General features: G+C 42.3%; 1 protein-coding gene across 1 annotated transcript in view; it reads right to left on the reverse strand.

The window, feature by feature from the left end:
- ADAMTS2 (ADAM metallopeptidase with thrombospondin type 1 motif, 2) overlaps positions 1-20466 on the reverse strand; it is a 189665-nt gene that overhangs the window by 96759 nt on the left and 72440 nt on the right. The window contains 1 exon segment of the mRNA XM_009892620.1: positions 19689-19848. Coding sequence (XP_009890922.1) covers positions 19689-19848 — 160 coding nt within the window.

The raw sequence follows: 20466 nt of genomic DNA on the forward strand, positions 1-20466 counted from the left end.
GCTGACATTCATGATTTAACTGGCAAAGACTGCAGCGAACTGCTGAGTGATCCATTTAAAGAAATAGGTTGGATATATTAGCTAGGAAGTTTCTGGCACCAGTTCCTATGTTTTGGTCAATCTATACCACAGCACAGACATTCAATGATGTTTTACTCTTTGCAGGGAACAACATTCTCCCCATTTTTTGGAGACAATCTAGCACGTGGAAAATAAAGAGGTGGGACTAGAGTCAACTCTCAGTTGTGCTGGTAGAGGTTTAGTGTAATCTCAAGGAAGTCAATGGTTTTGGAGAGTTTTGCACCATCAGCCGTGTAGTTGAGAGAAGTTATTGACTCAGAAACTCTTAAAAAGCCTTTGCACGATGCAGACCTAGGAATTCAAAACCTGCATTATTAAGGTTTTTGTTTGTGATTATATTTGATTAACTCTGAAACCTTTTTTAATTACACGTCAGGATGTGACGCCATTCCAACACCACACAGCCACAACACTTCTGGAAAAGTATCCCTTAAAGAAAATAACTACACCCAATGTCAGGACAGCACTGCAGGATTAACAGCATCCTCCACATTTGGATATTGCTTTGTCCCAATTCCGACTCTATAAAAAACAGCCCTGCTCAGTCAGGATGTTTTGATCACTAAGACTTATTCGGGAATACAAACCTATGAATAAGAGCCATTCCTCCTTCCAACACCACCAAACCACAGCAGAACATGAACTCTGCTCAAGGACACACATTTACTCAGCTGATGACTATGTTGCCAAGCTGCCTACCCATTTGCTTTATTTTTCTCTTTTAAGGGTGTGGAAATCTTTGTTCACTTAAAGGCATCCTTCTGGTTTATTGTCGTAGATCACTTACCTCCTGGGTGATGATTATCAGCACAAGCAACAGTGTGGGTCCTGGGATAAAGGTGCCTTATCCAAAGCAGAATTTGTCTTCCCACAGAACTAAGTTACACAACGACACAAGTGAGGTTGCATCATTTTAACTACAGGAGGTTACATTAGTACGATTTCTGTATTTACATAAAGATGAAGAAAAAAAATAATCATCTACAGGAACTAAAAAGTACATCTTGATTGATAGATGGCTGAGACAAGCTGATAACGGCTTATGTGTCTAGAAAACACTGGCACATGGAAGGGAAGGATTTTTTTTTAAGAAGAAAGTGGGGGAGGGTTAGCTACAAAGGATAGATTGTGAAAAATTATTAAACCTAGACCCAAGAAAACATTTTTAAGCAGTGAGATCATTTAGACTACAATGTAGGCTCCAAGTGCAAATTGTTGCATTTCTGTCTCTGGAATTCTTTTAAAAAAGTCTGAACAATGCACAGGAGGGAGTGGTGGTACAGGGCTTGGGGTGCACTGAAGGACCAAAGAGATTATTTGCATAGTAGACAGAGGATACTGATACTGCTATACAAGTGACCTCAAAAATCATTTGGGTTCTGAATCATAAAGGACGATAAACATCTCATTCTAACCGCATTTCCAAGGTTTTGCTTACACTGAAAAATCATACATCAGATGGTGTGCAGAGCAGCACGAGGCAGAGAGACAGATGCGAGAGGAGAGGAATCATTTGTAACCATCGCAAAGTGTCCCTCCGTGGGGAATCCTGCGTTTCTCGGGGTTACACAGAAATTAAGTGCATTTCCTGCCTATTTGGTCAGAGGAAGCAAATATGAAGAATGGAAAGTAACAGCCTCTCAAGATGAGTAAAATTCAAGAATACCAACAGCCAAGAAACAGACTGGAAATATCAAGTCAAAACAGGACTTTTATTTTAATTCATCAAACCATTATCAAACACTCAAAGCTAGGAGAAAAACATAGCCAAAACCAACTAATAGCGAGGAAAATGCCTTCAACTGATGGTCTGACTGAATGCTTCTCCACGCTTACGTAGAGAAAGGCTGGTATGTATGAGTCTGTCCGATCAAGAACTTAGAGCCTTCATGATAAATAATTTGCACCAAATTTTCAACTTCATTTTTAATTTTTTTTCCTTCAGTTAATTATGCATTACATGGAAAATTCAAACTACATTTCACTTTGATAAGAATGGTTATAAAATCAAAATAGGCTCTGATTTTGGCAAAAATGTATTGTATTTTTCTAGAGGGGGGAAAAAAACACCCAACCAGAAACAGTAAAGATATACCTTTGTGGGTGGCCTCCTGCAAAACTGGCAAAAGAAACCCACTGCTTTCCAGTTTCACTTCTATATTCAGGCATGTTTGCATAACTTTTGCATTTGGAAAGGATCTTTCATATTTCAGGGGAAGATGGTTCTAGTAAGAAAAAATTCTTTACCCAATAACAAGTTCCTTTTGTATTCCTCATTTTTAGTTTAGCAAAGAAAGCTTCATCTTGTTCAACAACACAATCCAAAAACCACTGAAACTTGATTCTTATCAAACAAAACCCTAACAAAGCTCTTGAGAACAGTACATCCTTGAGACTACGGTTTTGACAGTGGTTTGTTCATCCAGGTTTCCTCCTACTTCTGCTCTTTATCTTCCCAGAAAATTTGCCCAGGTGGAATCAGAGCACACTGGCTGTTTGTCTCACATTTCTAGATGTCCAGATATCTGACCAAGCTACTGGTGTTTTGGACCACTCCTCCATGGAAGAGCACTGGTCATGAAGTAACCAGCTCTGTAAGTGCAATAAATCTAGTGCAGCTCTGTACCCAGTAAATTTGAGACGTCCTTCAGTGCTGCCTCACATGTGCAGAGCATGCTCTAAAATGTCCTGAGCACATGCAGCAAGCAGGACGCAACTGGTACGTACTGGGCTGACAGTGTTGTCGGTGGTCCAGTGGTGCAGGACATGCACACCGACTCCCACGCATCTCGCATATGAAGTCCCACACAACTTGGACACTGCATGTTCACTCAGGTCAAAGCACACACAAATCCTTGTTCGGAAAATCCTGGAGAGAATGGTGACACCCAGGGTCTAACAGATTTGTCCAAGTCCTATTAAAATGAGTCAAAAATCAGGTGACATTGAAATTCTTTACGAAACTTGATCATTTAGCCATAAGGGTATATACTTCTTGCAAGATACAGCTAAATCAGCAAAGAACAACACTTCAGATTGGGAGGCAGATTGGAAGAATTGAGTTTTTTGACACTGCTTAATTAAGCTATGCTGCTTTTCACACCAGGACTGCCAGCAGAAGGCAAAACATATTGCAAGCATACAGTTCTCTCTACAACCAGACACTAAATGGCACTCCTTCTTCACTTCCTCACTCTGCTACGTGCCGTTCCACCTTGCCTACCAACCACACGGGCAGGGAACCATCGTGCGCTGAGCATGCACCAGAGCTGCTCTTCCCCAGGGACCAGGCGAGCTGTGCTGCTGTCCCCAGCCAGTCTGCCCAGGAGCCCGCGGAGCCCCCCAGCAGGGACAAGGGCACCACGTCTCTGTACTCTAAGCGGGAAAGTTTTCTCCTGGCAAAGGGCCACAGCACTGAGCAATGAAAGCACCTGCGGCAGCGGTGTGTGTCTTTAGACCCCTCTGGCAAAGGGAAAGCAGATCCCAGCCTGGATCTGCAGCTCTCTCTTCCAGCCCAAGCTCGGCATTTCCAAGGCAAGGAAATTCACCCTGAGCTCTTGGCAGCGTTTCTGAAACATCCTGTTAATCACTTTGCGGTTTTTAAGAGCAAAAAGTGCAATGAAATGAAGGCCAAGGGTTTACCCTGACTTTGTCATTAAGGTGATCGTGAGGGGGAGAAACAAGATCAGAGCAGCTAACGGGTACACAGAGGTCAGAGCAGGAGCTTCAAAGTGTGTAGGTGCCTTATTGATTCTGCCTTCAGATCCTGAAACCAGTAAAATTCCATGCTTCAGATCCTTTCTGTAGAAGCCAAAGGCAGTAATTTCTCCCAGGTATCTAAAGAACTTGAAATTTGTTTTGAAAAACTTGAGCTATTTTCATTTATTACAAAGGAAGTGGAAAGGTATTTGCACATGACAATGATTTCTTTAGAATGGGGAGAGATCAATACTGCAAGACACTTTTGGCATTAGTCTGCAAGGGAGTGTGTTTCTATCCTTTTCTGCTCTAACACAACTAAAAGGTGCTTTGCTTGAATTGAATGGTCATTTTAAGGTTTGGGGAGCAAGGACTGTCTTTTGGTTTTGTGTTTTGAGCCAAATTTGCCAACAGGTGAAAAATTCTGCTAACAGTTAACACAATGATATCAAATTCTTACACCAATTTTACTGTAAATTGGAAGAAAATGAGAGTAGCAAAGGCCTCGTGCAACATGACATCTTGGTATACAGTAGTCAAAATATTGAGGGAGTATGACTGGTTCCTTGAGAAAATGTGGATGGGAAGCCTAAAAGATACCAGGATATCTGGGAAAGATGGAAATCACCAAGACATCACCTGGAGACCTAAATTGGCTAATCGGCTAGAAGTGGCTCAGCTGGCTGAGACAAAGATAGAGGAACTGGAAGAACAAACCAGTAACGATAGATTTGAGGAGTAAAAATTTTAAACTTTTTACAGTTACACTGTAGAAGTTGAAATGGTTTTGGTGAACTGAAGAAACATACAGAAAAACAGCCCAATGCTAATTCAATCAATTATTGAAATCTGTTGAACAGTTTTCAGAAAATTGGAGCAGAGGGATGAGAGGAAGGTACCGCTACATGAACACAAAGCAGTGACTTTTGGAAAGTACTACAGGAAAGGAAGGCAGTATGTATGTCCTGCAAATTGGATTAAAAAATAAGTATGAATGGAATAATGAGATTAAGCACAGTGAAGTGCATATCCCAAAAGAGGGCTGTACAAAGAAAATTCAGAAAATTATTTAATCAGAAAGCACCAGAAGGAATGGAGGTGCAATTATTACTGACAGAGCTTAACAAAATTACATCCGAGCTCTGAATGCATCTGTAACAACCGCTGGAGGAAGGCATACCTAACCAGGTGATGGGAAGAAAGACTGCGCTCATTAAAAAGAAAAAGGAGCAGCTTGCTCTGAAAGCCCAAGACATAACTTGGTCGCTTACGATCTGGAAGCTTCTTATCAGATTCATTAATGACAAATTGGTTGAACTGGTTGAAACTAATGATGTGTTTCTCGAGATGAGGAAAGATATCTACAAAGCATAATGGGGGGGAGGTGGGAAATCACCTCATGGTAGCCCAGTTGCCAAAGGCAGAAAAAGACTCTGCCTGAATGCTGAGCAAATTATGTGAACGTGTATGCCATTGTCATAAGCCTGTGTGCTAAGCCATGAAAGCACATCTGTTGCAACTGTAACGTCTGTAAAATAGCACATAAAAGCATACAATCTATGCATGGAATACAGTGGAAAAACACTACGACAAATAAGAATATTTTCCAAGGGGCCCTCATAATTTTTTGTGAACAATGGAAGATGTTGCTGTCTCTCGGTAGACATAAAAGAGGTGTCAGGGAGTGAGGAACCACGTGTGGTTTCATTAGGAACATGTAGGTCCATTCCATAGATACACTCCATCATTACGAATACATAGGTCATATTCTCAATTCTTAACACAGCCTCAAGTTACAAATTAGTTTCATTGCCTTCAAATGAATCTCAAAGTAAATCATCAAAACCCAGAAGGTACAAAATCAAGCAAAACAGAAGCAGACAAAAATACTTTGCAATTCAGGCAAATTGAGCCACACAGTTTCCCACAGCCTTGCACTGGGTCTGCCCCCACTAAACTCACTGGGAACTTTTCCATTAAAATCAGTGTGAACGGGATCAAGTGCATGGCTTGGCTGAACCCTATCCACTTGCCAACCAGTAATTTATTATTACAAAGGCAGTTCCCAGAAAATGCATTCATATAAGGTCTGTGAGAATTAGCTATCACGTAACATGCGTTGCCTGCGGGGATTTTGAAAGAGACACTGTAATTTATTTGGTGGGAGCACCGTTCCATCTCACATTGCAAAGACTCTGAGCTCTCCTTTAAAAACTTCAAAAAATTGAAAAGAAATAACCTTAAAGAAGAAATGTGGCCTTTTAGCGAAGGGATTCTTTCTCCCAGAGATTCTTGGAAATGCCCCCACCATCACTTCAGAGACAATCAGGCTTTCCAGTTGTCTGACCTGAGACCCATAAGGACTGTAAATCCTACCAGTGCAATCAATCTTATCTGCTGCAAATCTTCAGAGCTTAGAGACGCACCACTTTCCTTGCAAGGAACGCTCTGCCCTTTGCCCGTGCTTTCCAGCAGGGTTTCAACAGCACAGAATATCATTTCATTCTCTTCAGGATGTCTGATAAGAGGGTCCCAAATGGAACAGCAGGCTATCAGTTATTATGGACCAGTAAACACCTCCACATAGATCTAAGGCTTAACTTATTCAGGCCGTGCACCCTTCCCACCCACATCCTACCACCATCGCCAACAGCCAGTGTAACAGTAGCGTGAAGGCAGCCAGGTGAGGCTCTCAAGTCTGTTAGCACCTCTAATAAAAGCATAAATAGGCATTGCTACAACATTTTCACAGTCATCTCACCTCTATCACACATCCAGCCACAAATACAAACCAGATCCACAGGCAAAAAATGGCAGAAACTATCCCTTCGGCGCTGTCACTTGGTGTTACTCACTGTCAGTGGAGTCTTACACAAAACTTCCACTTAACTTTCAGCCCAGACCTCATTCCGAAGCCTGTGTGTTCTCATCTGCATTTTGTTGCTATGCTGTTGTCCGTACGTCTTGCAGCAGACTGATAGATTTTGCCAGTCTTCCAAAAATATTCTGCTTCAGTAATTTATGACCTGCAGGTCAATATCTGAAATGCTACAATGTGTTGCCATGGAAATGTCAATACCATCCATTTCTCTGCACACATGTAATTGGGATATCCAAGAAAAATACCTGGAAATTTAGAAATTACATTCAAGTCATCTTACGTTGACTCAAAATCAGATTTTCCCCCTTTGTTAGATTTTACACTGGAGAATGAGTAGCATTTTAGGGCTGCCTAGGACATTTAATACCCCTGGCTAGAGCCTTTGGGCTGCCTTCTTCTCACCATTTCATAGTTTAACAAGTCTCCAGAGACTCTGCTTAAAGGAAAACAAAGCAAAAAATACTTCAGCTTGCAAGTAGAATATAAAGTTAAAACGTATGATTTTCAGCCTGCTTTTTAGTCAGCATTTTCTCAACAGGGATCGGGAAATGGCTAAGCTGAGCTGGCTGGAAGAATGGCCAGCAAGTCTGTGAACAAGGATTCAAGCCCAGATTTAATCTATGGCTTTAGACAATACATAATTTTAAGCTCAGATCCCTGAAAGAACAGATTCCCCAATCCCCATGAAATCCATTTTTTGATGTATTGAAAAAAAATCTGCTTTAGAAGCCACTGAACAAATATATTCAAGCCCCAAATATCTAGGGTTTGGCATACCCGACTTCAACATGAATAAACGGGTACGAGAGCACTGAGACGCAGAGATCTCTGTAAAATGGGGACTGAATCTCTGCCCTACTCCACAGGGAGAAAGATATGAATGACTGCGGTATGTTCATTACTATAAAAAACAGTCTCTCTCTAGTAAAAGGAAAACCCTAGAAAGGAAGAAACCCAGTAGGACAAATGAACTCTGAACACTATGATATAGTGAAGCTCAATTAGACAAACAGGATTGCTGCCCACTCAGCAACACAAAACACAGCTCACAAGATGCAGTTCTCAGCGCCTGTTAATTCCGTATATATTAGTAGTCAGTCAAGGGCAATTTCTTATGTCACTATTTAGTGTTGCTACCAGTCACACCAGATGTTTTCCTATGAAGTGACCTGGGTTTGCTAACCTATGGAAGAATGACATTTCCAAAACGTGACCACTTCCCACATCTAAAGACCCGTTCACAATCCCACGTCTCTTTAAACCACACCGCCAATTTATTCTGAAGAATGAAAGATACTTCACCAAAAAAAAAAAATGGTTATTTTTTTAAAAGTTGAAAAAAAAAAAAAATCCCTACTCCACCAAGGTAAACTTTCTTTGCCAACTTCCCTGCTAAGTGTGCGAGGTGGTTTTTGACAGGAGGCGCAAGGATGGGCGTTTCGGAGGCAGCTGCTTCAGGCATAAAACATTTCTCAGTGTCTCTCACCATTCGCAGTCAGCAAGCACCTTCAACAACTGTTATATGCCTCCACATGTACAACAGGAAAAAAGATCTCCTTGACAGGCAAACAGACATGGTCACAAAGCACACAGATACCTGACAAGATTGTAAGTTTAACAAATTCCCACAGGTGGCAGTTCAGAGAAACCACCATTAGGCTTTTCTTTTCAGGTTACTTTTAGGACTGAGCATGTCTCATGTGTGACTCGTTCTTTGGATAAAAGAATCCTTCCTAAAATGTTCTGTAAATAATACCCCGATTTTTAAAAAGCTACACTTGTTGAAGCAATGTTAAAATATTAAGAGTTACTGGCAAAAAAAAAACCAACCAAACAAACAAAAAAAAAAAACCTAAAAGCCATGTCTCTTTTAAAATTGACAGTCTGTACTCGCCAAACCCTGCAAAATGGAGCAAAGCCCAGGGAAATGAATTTTGTTCCAAGGACAACTGTCTGAAGCCCAGCAGTGCTAAAGAAAGTGATCCTTAGCCCAGCGAGGCTCCTGCAGCATGACAACCTCCAAGCGGGCCCGCAGCGAGGGACTGCAGAGGCTGAGCCACCAAGGACCGCTGCTCCAAACTCCTCCCCACACTTGGTCTTTTGGGATTTTGGGCCGCCTTTTCTCGCACATCCATCATGCAGTATTGCAAAAGGCTGCTGAGAAACCTTCTCTGAAGAACTACCTACCTGTGGAACTGTCAGCTCTGGAGTTGAAGTAAAACCAATCTCTAACCCCCTCTCCATCCAGATTGTGATTAATAATTTTTCCCCTTGAAAGCACTCCACATTGCCGGGCAGGCAAGCCGTGCCAGATGGTCCGAGCACACACAGAGAGCTGGAACAAGTAAGTGACTGCACAAAAACTCCCAGATAAAAGGAAGAGCAAAGATGCATACCAGGCTTTTAATCAAAGAACCTGCTGAAAAATAAAGCACACTGTGTTTAACCCATTAACAAGCACTGCAGTTCCAAGAGCTGTGCCGCATCACATAGTAGAAGGACCTCTTGGTCTGCAAGAGACTTCACCCTTTGCATGGGAATGGGATGAGTGGACAAGGGAACCAGGTGCCACTTTCTGTGAGGGTCTCTTTCAAGACACACAGGCAGCAGAGGACAGGGTCTCCACGGACATTGAAAAAAGCAATGCAATTATTCAGTTGCCTGCATCGGCCTTGTTTGACCATCAATAGCCTCCAGCTGGTGACCGCATCCTTTCCAGCAACGTGGCTCAGATGGCAACAGCTGGCAGAGGGACTGTGTGGCCAGCGAGAGAGAAGGACTAGTCTGTCATTAGCACAGAGCTAGACTGGTTTAAACTAATTACCAAACCATTCCCTTGTTCTTATTATGATAGTAGGGTTTCAGCAATAAAGTATGAGGATGCAGGTCTGTGCAGGTGGCGTTGCAGGTTCAAACTAGGCAAGAGCATCACACCGCATCTGGGAGGTGACGGCAAGTCACTGAAGCAGATGGTGGGCCTTTAAAAGAAACAGTTCAAATCCAAGAAGGCACCTCTGTATTAACAAAATAATCATTATTTGGCTTAAGACTAGATCATGGTCCAAGTCAGTGCTGCAGACAGAACATTCTAAACCTAATTTGCAAATATTAGGTAACCCAACTCCTGAGGTCTATATTCAAATGAGCAAAGACTTAAAGTCAAACTACTACCAGCAAACATGCATGTGAGACATTGTGCCACACACAGTTTGGGACAAAATATTTTGAAAAATAATTATAAATCAATCGTTTGTAACATGATCATCTAGAAAAATCAGAGTTTGAGCTCACAGTTTGCAGTAACATTGTTCCTGCTACTGCCTTAAACTTATCCCGCTGTTTCAAAACAGTGTTTCTGCTTTATAGAAAAGCACAAATTTTCAAGAAGAAATGAATTTATGACTGTGCCAAACTGCAGATTCAAAGCAATTGAAATCAGAAATTTCACTGGCTTTTTCCTGGGCTGAGATCCTCTTACGTTTTACAATTTCAGGAAAGCACAGGGGAAAGGAGACTCGCACTAGCTGAAATGAAACTTAGCGCTGCTGTTGCTTACTTTTCAAGTGAAAGTCATTTTTATATCAAAAGTCCATGCAGCTCCAAGCACTGCTTATGGAATTCAAAACACAAAGAACACAAATAAATTAGAAAGAGTCACAAAAGGGCTACAGAAAGTTATTATCCAATACAGGCTCTAGCTATAAACCAAGGCTCTGCAGACCAGGGACCTAATTCATACCAACCACTGGGTTACTACAGGTGTACTCCCCAGCCTCCCACAGAGCGTAACACATGCTTTGCTAAAGCGTGAGCATCAGAGAAGCACGTGCTTCCCCACTCATCGCGGCACCTGCGCACACCAGGGGAAGAATCAGACCCAAAGCACTGCACCCCCTCCTCACCCAGTCTACAAAAGGCAGGTGAAACGCTCTGTATCCTCTCGGTCCGGCCCGTCCACCCAGCAGGTAGTGGTGGCGAGCAGAAGTTGTCCGCACTGCTGCGTCTCTGCGTGGGACTGCGATTGCAACGGGGAAGGGAGCAGGACAAGCAGTCGTGGCCATACTGGGAGATGGATTTAGGGCAATGGGAAGAACTGCCTTTAAAGGGAGCAGTGCATAATGTAGTGACTAAATGCATTATACCATACAAAACCTACCATATACATGGACAGCTAAAGAAAACAGCCCTCCAGCTGGGCTTCCGCTTCGAAGGTGCCCGATGACGACTGTTTACGCAGCACCAGCTCTGAGGCACCAAAATACTCTCCCTTTAACCAGTGTTGAGCTCACGAGCAACACAGCATCTGCTTGTAGGGACATGCTTGGCATACAGTAGCCACCGTGAATTAAATTAGTGCAGAGAAAGACCAAGCGATTTGTGTCTCATTCTTCAGCTGGGTCTCGCGCTGCTATACAGGCAGCGTCCCTTCCCGTGCCTCTTCTGCAAGCACCGAGGCACCAGCAGCACACAGCATTGCTTTGGTGGCTGGCCACCGAGGAGCAGATTTCACACAGCTGAGAACAGTCAGAACCAGCTGGAATACATTTTTAATCCTTGGACCACTTCACAAGGCCTCACATGTGGCTCTTCTGTTGCAAGAAATGACAGAAATGTGGATGTTTGAAGGATATCCATCTCCCTTGCAATTCTGGGCTTGCCCATTGCTTTCATTTGATGATGCCTGGAGCCTTTAGCCTGATCAAACCACTTTATCATCATTATCATGGACAGCAGACAAAATTTATGCCACTTTTAGTCAGAAAACATTTTAAACAGAAGATGTTTATCGGCATTTTCTACTAGAGCTTATTTTAGTGACGCATACCAGATGCTATTTTGCGTATTGTTATTAAACACAGAGTTTGAATCCCATGGTACAAAACAGCAAACACTACATGCTACCCATATTTTTGAATTCTCAGTTCCAGAATCCGTTTCCTAAACGGAGATATGGGTTGCAGAACACTCTCAGTTTGTCAGGACAGAATATTAAGGTCTTTCCGTGAACAAGTTTCTCCCCCTTTGTGCCTGGCAGAGACATCAGAACCCGCTGGATCATTGCCATCCTCTGTCTTTCTCAGCAGGTTGGACAACATGAACACAGCTTGTAAATAAACAAACCCCAATAGGATGACACTTCGCGGAAAAACTCACCAGTAAATGTGAAATTGCAGAAACCGTGTGGGTGTGCACATACATTTTCATAAGCAACAACTCCTCACACGCCTGTGGGCGGCTGCACACGCTCACCCAGCGAGCGCCCGCATGGGCTCCGAAGGCAAGGGCTGGCTTGGGAACTGCTGCTCCGAGGAACTCTGCTCTTCCACTGGGCTATTACCAGCAAGAAACGGGATCAGCTTTCAGTAAAAACAAGGTTTATGTTACTCTTGTCCAAAAGGCAAATATTTTGTTCTCTCTTTCCTCCCAGGAGACCGAGAGGCTAAATTCATTAAGGATTGTGAGATCAATTGATATTATAAGGAAAAGTAAAAACGAACCTTAATGAAATCTGTTGTAAAATGTTTTGTCTCTATAAACATGTCTATAAACAAACAAGTGTTGACTAAATGTAAACATAAACAAACAAGTGATTAATCAAGCTTCGTTTCACATACCCCTAGTGCTGAATTAATTGATAGAAAAATGTGAAAAATAAAATGAGCACTTTCCCTGTGCTTTCATCAGCCGCTTCTCATAAAAATTTTGCAGTAGTATTTGTATGAGAACTGGAAACTGTTGTTTTATAGACCAATAGCAGCTTTATTATCATTTTGTTATATTTAGCAACATTTGGTAATATTCAACTCCAGCTGTAAGTTGTTCACAGCGTTATCATAGTGTTTGAATCTAGTAGAGAGGCTAAAATGAACTCATCAGTTCATAATTAAATTAATTTTATTTTTACCTTAGCTAATGATACAAACAAATCAGTGATATTTAAATAAGCACAAATAATCAAGTTGTTCACCTTTAATTCATGCATATCTGAATGGAAGTAACTTGCTCCAGTATCTTGCCTCATAACCAAAACAGGAACCCACCTCCATTCAGAATAAAAAACATTTAGCCTAAGGTCCATACCTGAATCCCACTGAAATCAATTTGACTTAAGTGCCTTTAAGCAGACACTTAAGTCTTTCCTCAAAGTCTACATGGATCTCAAACTACCTAATGAGAAAGGCGGGGACAAATATAGAAATTGAGCTTCTTAACATAATATTATTCTGTTCCTGTATTCCACGTTCAGCGAGAGTTTATCAGAGGAACGACTGCAGTTTTGTGGAGCGCGTGGGAGAGGGAGATGACAGCCCAGAGCCGGGAATCCATCGCGGAGCCGGGCCATGCAGCAGCTCTCCTCTCCCCGCTCGGCCGTGCAGCACAGCGCTCTGCATCGCTCCCTGCTGAAACAGTGCCACAGCGACTACAGCGCTTAATGTCACGAAGAAATAATAGTGAGAAAGTATTTAATGCACGTTCAACCATTCTGAAAGTAGTTTTTAGCATCTGGGAAAAGGAGACGTTTAATTAAAAGCAAAAATCCTTTGAAGTTGCAATATACTTTCCAAAGCACTCAAAAATTCAAAGCCCACTGTAAAAGTAGCCCACACAGATTTACCGCGGTCTCGATACGCATGCGCATCACCATGCATCTTCAGTTACATGAGCACTTCCCTTCCCCCCACCTCCCAAAAAAACCATCAAAATTACTAGTAGTCAAAAAAAAAAAAAGTTCTAGTATCTTCATTGTAATTTTACTTCCAGGCCCAGAAGCACAGGACAGGTTGACTTCCTACCCAAGACCATTCTGTGGCGCAGCTAAGGCCACCCGCTGGGGAGGTCTATGGTAGAAAATTCCATCAGCTCTGGAAAAATGAAGCTATTTCTTGTATTTCACACCAAGCATATGTTCGCTAGCATTCACCTAATCATCCCAGATGATTTATTGCACTGTTATAAAAACAGAAGGTTTTAGATTTATCCTAAAGCTTCATATTAAAATTGCTGCAAGAGTCTTATTTGCCTGTGCTTCACCAGCTGCGCCTATGGTTGGGAAGGGTGACATCCAATGGCCAACCATCACTCTCTGGAGACTTGTTTTTTCATGAGTGCATAACCTTGCTCTTATTCAAAAGTTGAATCACAACTGAATTCTCAATCTTTCTCTTCCCCAAAAAGCCCCATGAATCTGCAATGTGAAATTCAGAGGAAACCCAAGACAGGAGAAAGACAGATGTATTTATCATGCACAGATGATGTAGGAAGGAGACAAAAAATATTGTCATCAATGCCTTACTGACTGCAAAATAAGGGAACAGTAATTAATCAGCAGGAGTACAGGCTGAGAGGAAATATTGATTGAATTTGGAGAAACTTCAGTTTCCTGAAGGAACGGTTCCCCTGCAAAGGTAACCAGGAAAGTTTCTGTAAATTAGAATGGCAACCAGCCAGCCTGCAGCCAATCTGAGTGTCGTTTCAGGCAATCCAGAAAAATATACACCAGATGCACGTTGGTTTCTAAAAAGTAATTTAAATACATTAGTAAATCAATGGCATCGACAGTTTGATGGGCTATGATGGAGGAGTCTTCCTCTGAAATACCGTCTTTAAAACCTGCAAAGCTCTGGCAACTGAGTTGTTACAACTTTATCATATTTTTAACTTTTTCATCTTTTCCAACAACTTCCAGTGTTTGGTTATTTCAGCTTAAATCAACATGGATTCCTTTTCTGTTGAATTGGCCCCCAACCCCTCGAGACTCCCAAATGTCCCATCGGTGTGAGGAGAAGGAAAGGCTTTTGTCCTTTTGTGCCATGGAGGGGTAGGAGATGTCAGTGACAGGACTGGGGAGCAGCTCTGCTCTGACGAGTATCTGTCAGAAAGGAGGTGGTTGCCTCTAATGAGTAGAAGCAGCAACTTATTTCAGTCCTTTCACCTGACTGGTATGTGTTTATGGCCAGGGGATGTTACCACCCTCGACAGAAAAAAAAAGAGGAAACAGTAGTAGACATTGAAAAACCATAAAGGACATTTTTCATCCCCAAAAGTACATCACGGGTTCACACAAAATCATGTCATCTTTCAGCACCAAGCCACCACCCCTCTGAAGGTCTGACCACCAGCAAACCCAAGTATTGCTGTGGGAAGGGGTCAGGAGTCCCCAGCAGCGGCTGTGAGTCTGTCCATCCCCTCAGCCCAGAGTACATTCATGATGGGATTCGTGTCAGGTTGTGTTTGGCCATTTCAAAGGATTTAATCAACAGCCAAAGAAACAACAGTCTGCCGAGTGTAAGCACATTTGGCGAGTTACCTCGCTGTCTTCCTCAGTAATAAACTGGTTTTGGCTAAGGTCATCTTTCATCTGCACAGTAAATAAAACTGTCAACTAAAGCTGAGTTTCTGTTTCTCATCAGTCAAGCAATACAATAAAACTCAGCGCAGCGTATTTAGACAATGATTTTGAGAGAGAAGGCAAACCTTAAGGAAGTTTTAGTATAATCATTTCCTCTCAGTTGATCAACATAACAGACGCAGTAATTTAGCTGGGGAAATGTGATATAAAGCTTACAAGCCTGATAATCAGATTGTCTTCAGAGACAAAAATCAAGCTGGTTTTCCAGACCTCACCATAACCATTAATTAAATACCTACCATCTCTTCACTTAACATCTAAAGAACATTTAAGCAAAAATCCATCAGTTTCAAGGAAAACAACAACCACGTCTAGCTTGCCTATTTAATTCTCGTTCTTTCGTGTAGGAAGTTTTAGTGCTGTCAAGCAATATTTCTCATCTTTTTAGAAGGAATTCAACTGGAAATATTAAAATATTTTCAACATGCTGCTTATTTTTATCTAGAGGAAGATAAATTATTATATGCATGCAAGTAGTAAAAGCAGTTGCCAGAAAAAATAGGGTTTATTCCTGCCATACCTGCAATACATCAACCACTACATGGAAATACTTCTCTTTCCAAAACAATTAGCCTAATTTGTAGTGAGTTCACACAGACTTTCACTCTGCTGAAGATTATTACTTGCCTAAAATATGATGCTTACATTTTTCCAGTACATTAACAAATAGTGTTGTTTGAGAGGGGAAAAACAGGCAGAAATACCCTTCACTCTGTGACTCTCGCAAACACCACATAATCCTACACCAGTCAAAACACAACGATTCAGGCTGCCAAAACAAGTATTTACTTTTCCCAATATTCTGATAGCGTTTTACTTAAATGTAAAAGCAAACCTGGCACGGTCTGAAATCAGACTACAGCTCTGCCACTCGTTTCGTGCCCGTTCTCTCCCAGCACATTCCACTTCTTAAAACCAGCACGTCAGCAGAGCCTTCATAAAAGAAGATGCATACCTTGATCTCTCCAGGGCTTGGGAGGTGGTGGGGTTTTTTTTGTTCATATTTTTAAAACAGATGGAATAAAATCTCAATGTCCCTTACTATCACATAAAAGATAGATAATAGCGTATGGAAAATGCTAGAAAACCCCTGCTGTCAGGTCCACCTCGCCATACCTGTGAGCAAAATCTAGAACTTACTTCCATGGTCGGTAAAATACTTTTATGCATGAATCCACCCTCACAAGCCGTCAACGGATCTTCCACTAGTCCTCATTGTCTTTTGGGGAAGATCAGCTGCCTCTCAGCTTCAGGGACCTCTCTCCTGCTGTCCTACAGCTCCGTGCTGTAGCTTTCTGCCTGGGAAGCCATGAGGGCATGCACGTTGACTTGGGGTACCAAGATCTCCAACAAACCACCATCCAGAATACCTGCATTTAGACTATGTCCCCATATAGATTCATTACCAGAATAACTAAAGTTAGAGCAAGTTTTCCCCCAAAGTCTTAAATAAATGACTAAAGAAGACCACCCGTTCAGGCAGCACATTGGGCGTGAAGAGCTCTTCACTTCTGCATGGAAACAGGAGGCGTGAAGAGCCCCCATAGCACTGCACAGCCCCGTGCCCTGCACCGGAGGACGTTCCCTGCCCCTTGTTGGGACCTTCTGCTCCCCAGACCCAGCCCCACATCTGCAAGTGAGAGCCTGGAGAGACTTCCCTAACAGCGGCATCCTAACAAACCTGCCAACTGTGAAGTAAATCCCAAAGCTCTTGCACCATGCAAGGTCCAACATGACCACTGCCCATCAGAAGCCCCATGTCCTCAAAACGACGACTGACCCACCCAACTCCAAGTTCTTGGAGATTTCAATTCCTTCACCTCCTATTTCACTGGGAAGAGAACAGCTTGTCCCATTTCTTGGGAAAGCAGCGCCAAAGATAGGAATATTTATAAGGAATTTGTATCTATCTATCCAAACCCAAACATTCAAAAATCATGACTCACAATCCCCTCCCAAAGCATGGGATTAAATTAACATATCATGGGATTCTGAAAGATGCTGTCTTTAAAATTATGGAATACTATATATTTTGTGTTACTCGTTACTTTAAGATATTTACATAGTCAGAAACTACAAAGTTTTTATCAACAGTTAAAAGATCCAGAAGCTCACCTAGGGGAAAAAAAAAAGTCATCACATATTCATAAGATTCCTGGAGGCTGGACCTTTAAAAATAGTCCAAGTGTTACAATTCATCACATGTAAATTTATGGGACTTGGCAACAATGCAGTTGTCTCCAGGGATGGTGGAAGAGGGGTAGTGCTCTTGGTTAACCTCTTTTTTTTTTTTCTTTTTTCTTTTTTTTTTGGGGGGAAGATACAGCATGCTGAAAGTGCCCTACTAAGTATTTCCTAAATAAGCCCATTGATTAATTTGGAGGACTACGGAAACACGCAGCACACTGCTTATCAACGCCCAGTCACTAAATATTTTGACGTTTGTTAACCAAAACTAGATGCATTCTGGAAAAAGACAAACTGGAAAATAAAATTACAAGTTTTGAAAGCATGTCCTTTCCATGCCTGTTGCTTAGAGCAAATCAAAAGTGGGAAGCCAGGTTTAATAAAAAGTAGATGAGAACAGACCAGTTTTGTAGTGGCCATTGTTAAAGGCAAAGAGAATTTCATGGAAAAAAACCCTGTATAGTATATTGGCTTTTTTTCCAAAATAAAAACTAATCTTTAATCAATTTTACAAATCACCAGATGGTGGATGGAAGGGAAGATTACTACTCTTAGCATTTTTTCCGTATTTTAAAATTTGAAATATGAAAAATCACAACTATTCCTGCCTATCACTGACACCTGCTGATCCAGACACGGTCGGGGCTACGTCTCAGCCTGGCCTGCACGAGTTCAGCCCTGCTTTTGCTTTTTAATCCCACAGTGCTGGCTGATGGCTATCATTACTTTGTGCCTTTGTACCACAGCCTACAAACTTCAGTCCTCACGCGAGCACACAGCGCAGGTGAGGTGACACGGACGCAGATGTCTGGTGGCATCCCAGACCACACGTAGCTTTGCTGCCGGTCACAGCGGGCAGCCCACGAGCAGTCCCGCCGTCAGCTCCACCAGAAGCCACGCAGCACGGTGCTGCGTTTCAGAGCAGTGGTTTCAGATACTGCTGTCAGAGCCTTCCCCTAGCAGGTACCGCATGCCAATAACTGGAGCTGATCTACAATTTATGCTTTTCTGTGTACCAGACTCCTACTCCCGAGGAATATTTACCATCCAAAAACAAAAATACTGCCATAAGGTGTGAATAAAAGCAAGTCTCTTTTGTTTAAGAAGAAACACAGTGACTGGCTGATATTTTCCAACACTGCAATAATTTTATAAACATCTAACAGAGCAATTTCTACCCTGTGATGCTGGGATTGCGGCACTCGAGTCCTGCGTCCTCCAGCTCTGCTCCAGAACGAGTACAAGGGCAATCAGAAAAGCCCAACGCAGCACTGCATCAGTCACAAAATTCATGGGTCATCTTGATGGCCAAAGTGGAAAAATAAGTTAGTTGAATGCTGTTACTTGCTTCCTTTTTTTCTCCCCGTTCCAACTTGAACATTGAGAAATTTATATTATTCACTTGGTCCTAATTTCAGTGCCCCATCTCTGACTATCTGTTCCTCCAAGTGGTTTCTGGGCATTACGCTACGCAAGAGTGGTGGTAGAGTTTTTACAGTAGGTACCATATTCTTTGTCTTTTGAAAATGGTTAAGGTAGCATAGTACATGGGGGTCATTGGGAAGATTTCTACAAAGGACAATATAACACACTGGTTTATACTTAAAAACATATTTTACTTCCTTAAGATAATATAAGATAATACTAGGGTATATATTGTGCGGTTTGGTACACACACTTGGAACAAAAATATAGCTATTTTGTTGTTTCCACTCAAACAACCCAGTTAATCTCAGTGTTAACATCAGCTGTCAAAACATCCACTTACCAGATTTGCATGCCTTATTTATTCAGCAAAAAAGGTGCAACGTCCGAGCAGTTACCAGAGAAAAAGAAAATACTACATAGAACGGGTGTTTATGTTTAGCTCCTCTTATTCTATCACTGTCTATCACATACTTAGTACGTTAAATTCTGTACTTGGAACATATAAATAAATCAAGAAAGTTTGTGTTCATATTTGAAGATATCATTATTTCCCTGTTGGAAGTAAATCTAGCCCAGCGAAGACACTGTCAGTGAGAAACCTGTGCACCACGTCAGCCTTGGTGTCCTTGCTGCAGCCTTCCAACACGGCCTCTGCGATAGCGGCACCACTACCTGTCCCCAGTGCACACAGGTACCTCTGCACCGCTGCTCCATCCACCATCCCCTGCTCTCACCTGGGGACACACAACTTCACGGAGCCAAGGAACCTCTTTAAAGCCTACACAGTTCCACCATCCTGGAGATGGTTTTGGCTGCTGCAATGCTTGCTTACCCCAGGTAAAGTGTTCAACTCCTTTCCTACCTTTTCATCCACAGAGGGAGAACAACACATTCTATGATTTCCATTTTCAAGGATAAAAAAGCCAGAGACAGCAGATCACATTGGCTCCATGCCTTCAGCTGCACCTTATACATCAGCTGATATTAACATCTCTGCCTTACCTTTGTACAGGGTATCCGCGTTCTCAAGAGGAAGCTGCTTCTTGGCAGCAGCTCTGCGATAGACCACGTGCGTTCTGCCTCCTCCCTCCTCTTCCTCCTGGGCCCCCTTCTCCAGAGGTTCAATGAAGAACTCGTCCTTGTCTGTGCGAATCATGCCAGCCTGCAGCGACAGGGCAGAGATCGAACATTTTGCGTTACTGCACACACAGCAGACGTTGTGAGTAAACAGTTACAATATGCTTAAGCACACTTTAGTGCTCTCTAGAGAGCAATTAGGATGCAGAGAGGAAACCAGGTGAATTCTTCATTAGAGCAAAACCAAGCATCAATTCCCCAACTTGACAAGAAAGGACAAAAGGTAGAACCCCGAACCAAAAGGACTTCTCCTTGAACCACAGGAACAGAGTACACGTCTAAGAATCTGTCTAGGAAATACGCTTCCCATTCAAAACCAGCTACAATGAAAGTTACTATGACCTTAGCTATCTGTCCGCCTCAGACCACTCCAGTGTTTACTATCTCTGCTAAATCAAGGATCAGTCCAGCACCATAAGCTGGTCCTGATGTGCAGTTCAACAGTCAAAAAATGTGGAGTCATCCTTTCTGTTCGGAAGCAATACTACATCTTACATGCAGGCAATGCAGCTTTGTTATTATTTCCCCCTTGACACAAAGGGTTCCACTGACAAAATACTCTTTCAAGAATTAGCCACAACTAGTTTAAAAAAGGTATCAGCAGTGCACTACTAAGAGATAAAAACTTATTCAGACTGGACCA

The sequence above is a fragment of the Charadrius vociferus genome, unplaced genomic scaffold, assembly GCF_000708025.1.
Source record: "Charadrius vociferus isolate BGI_N301 unplaced genomic scaffold, ASM70802v2 scaffold529, whole genome shotgun sequence".
In the NCBI taxonomy this organism is placed as follows: Eukaryota; Metazoa; Chordata; class Aves; order Charadriiformes; family Charadriidae; genus Charadrius; species Charadrius vociferus.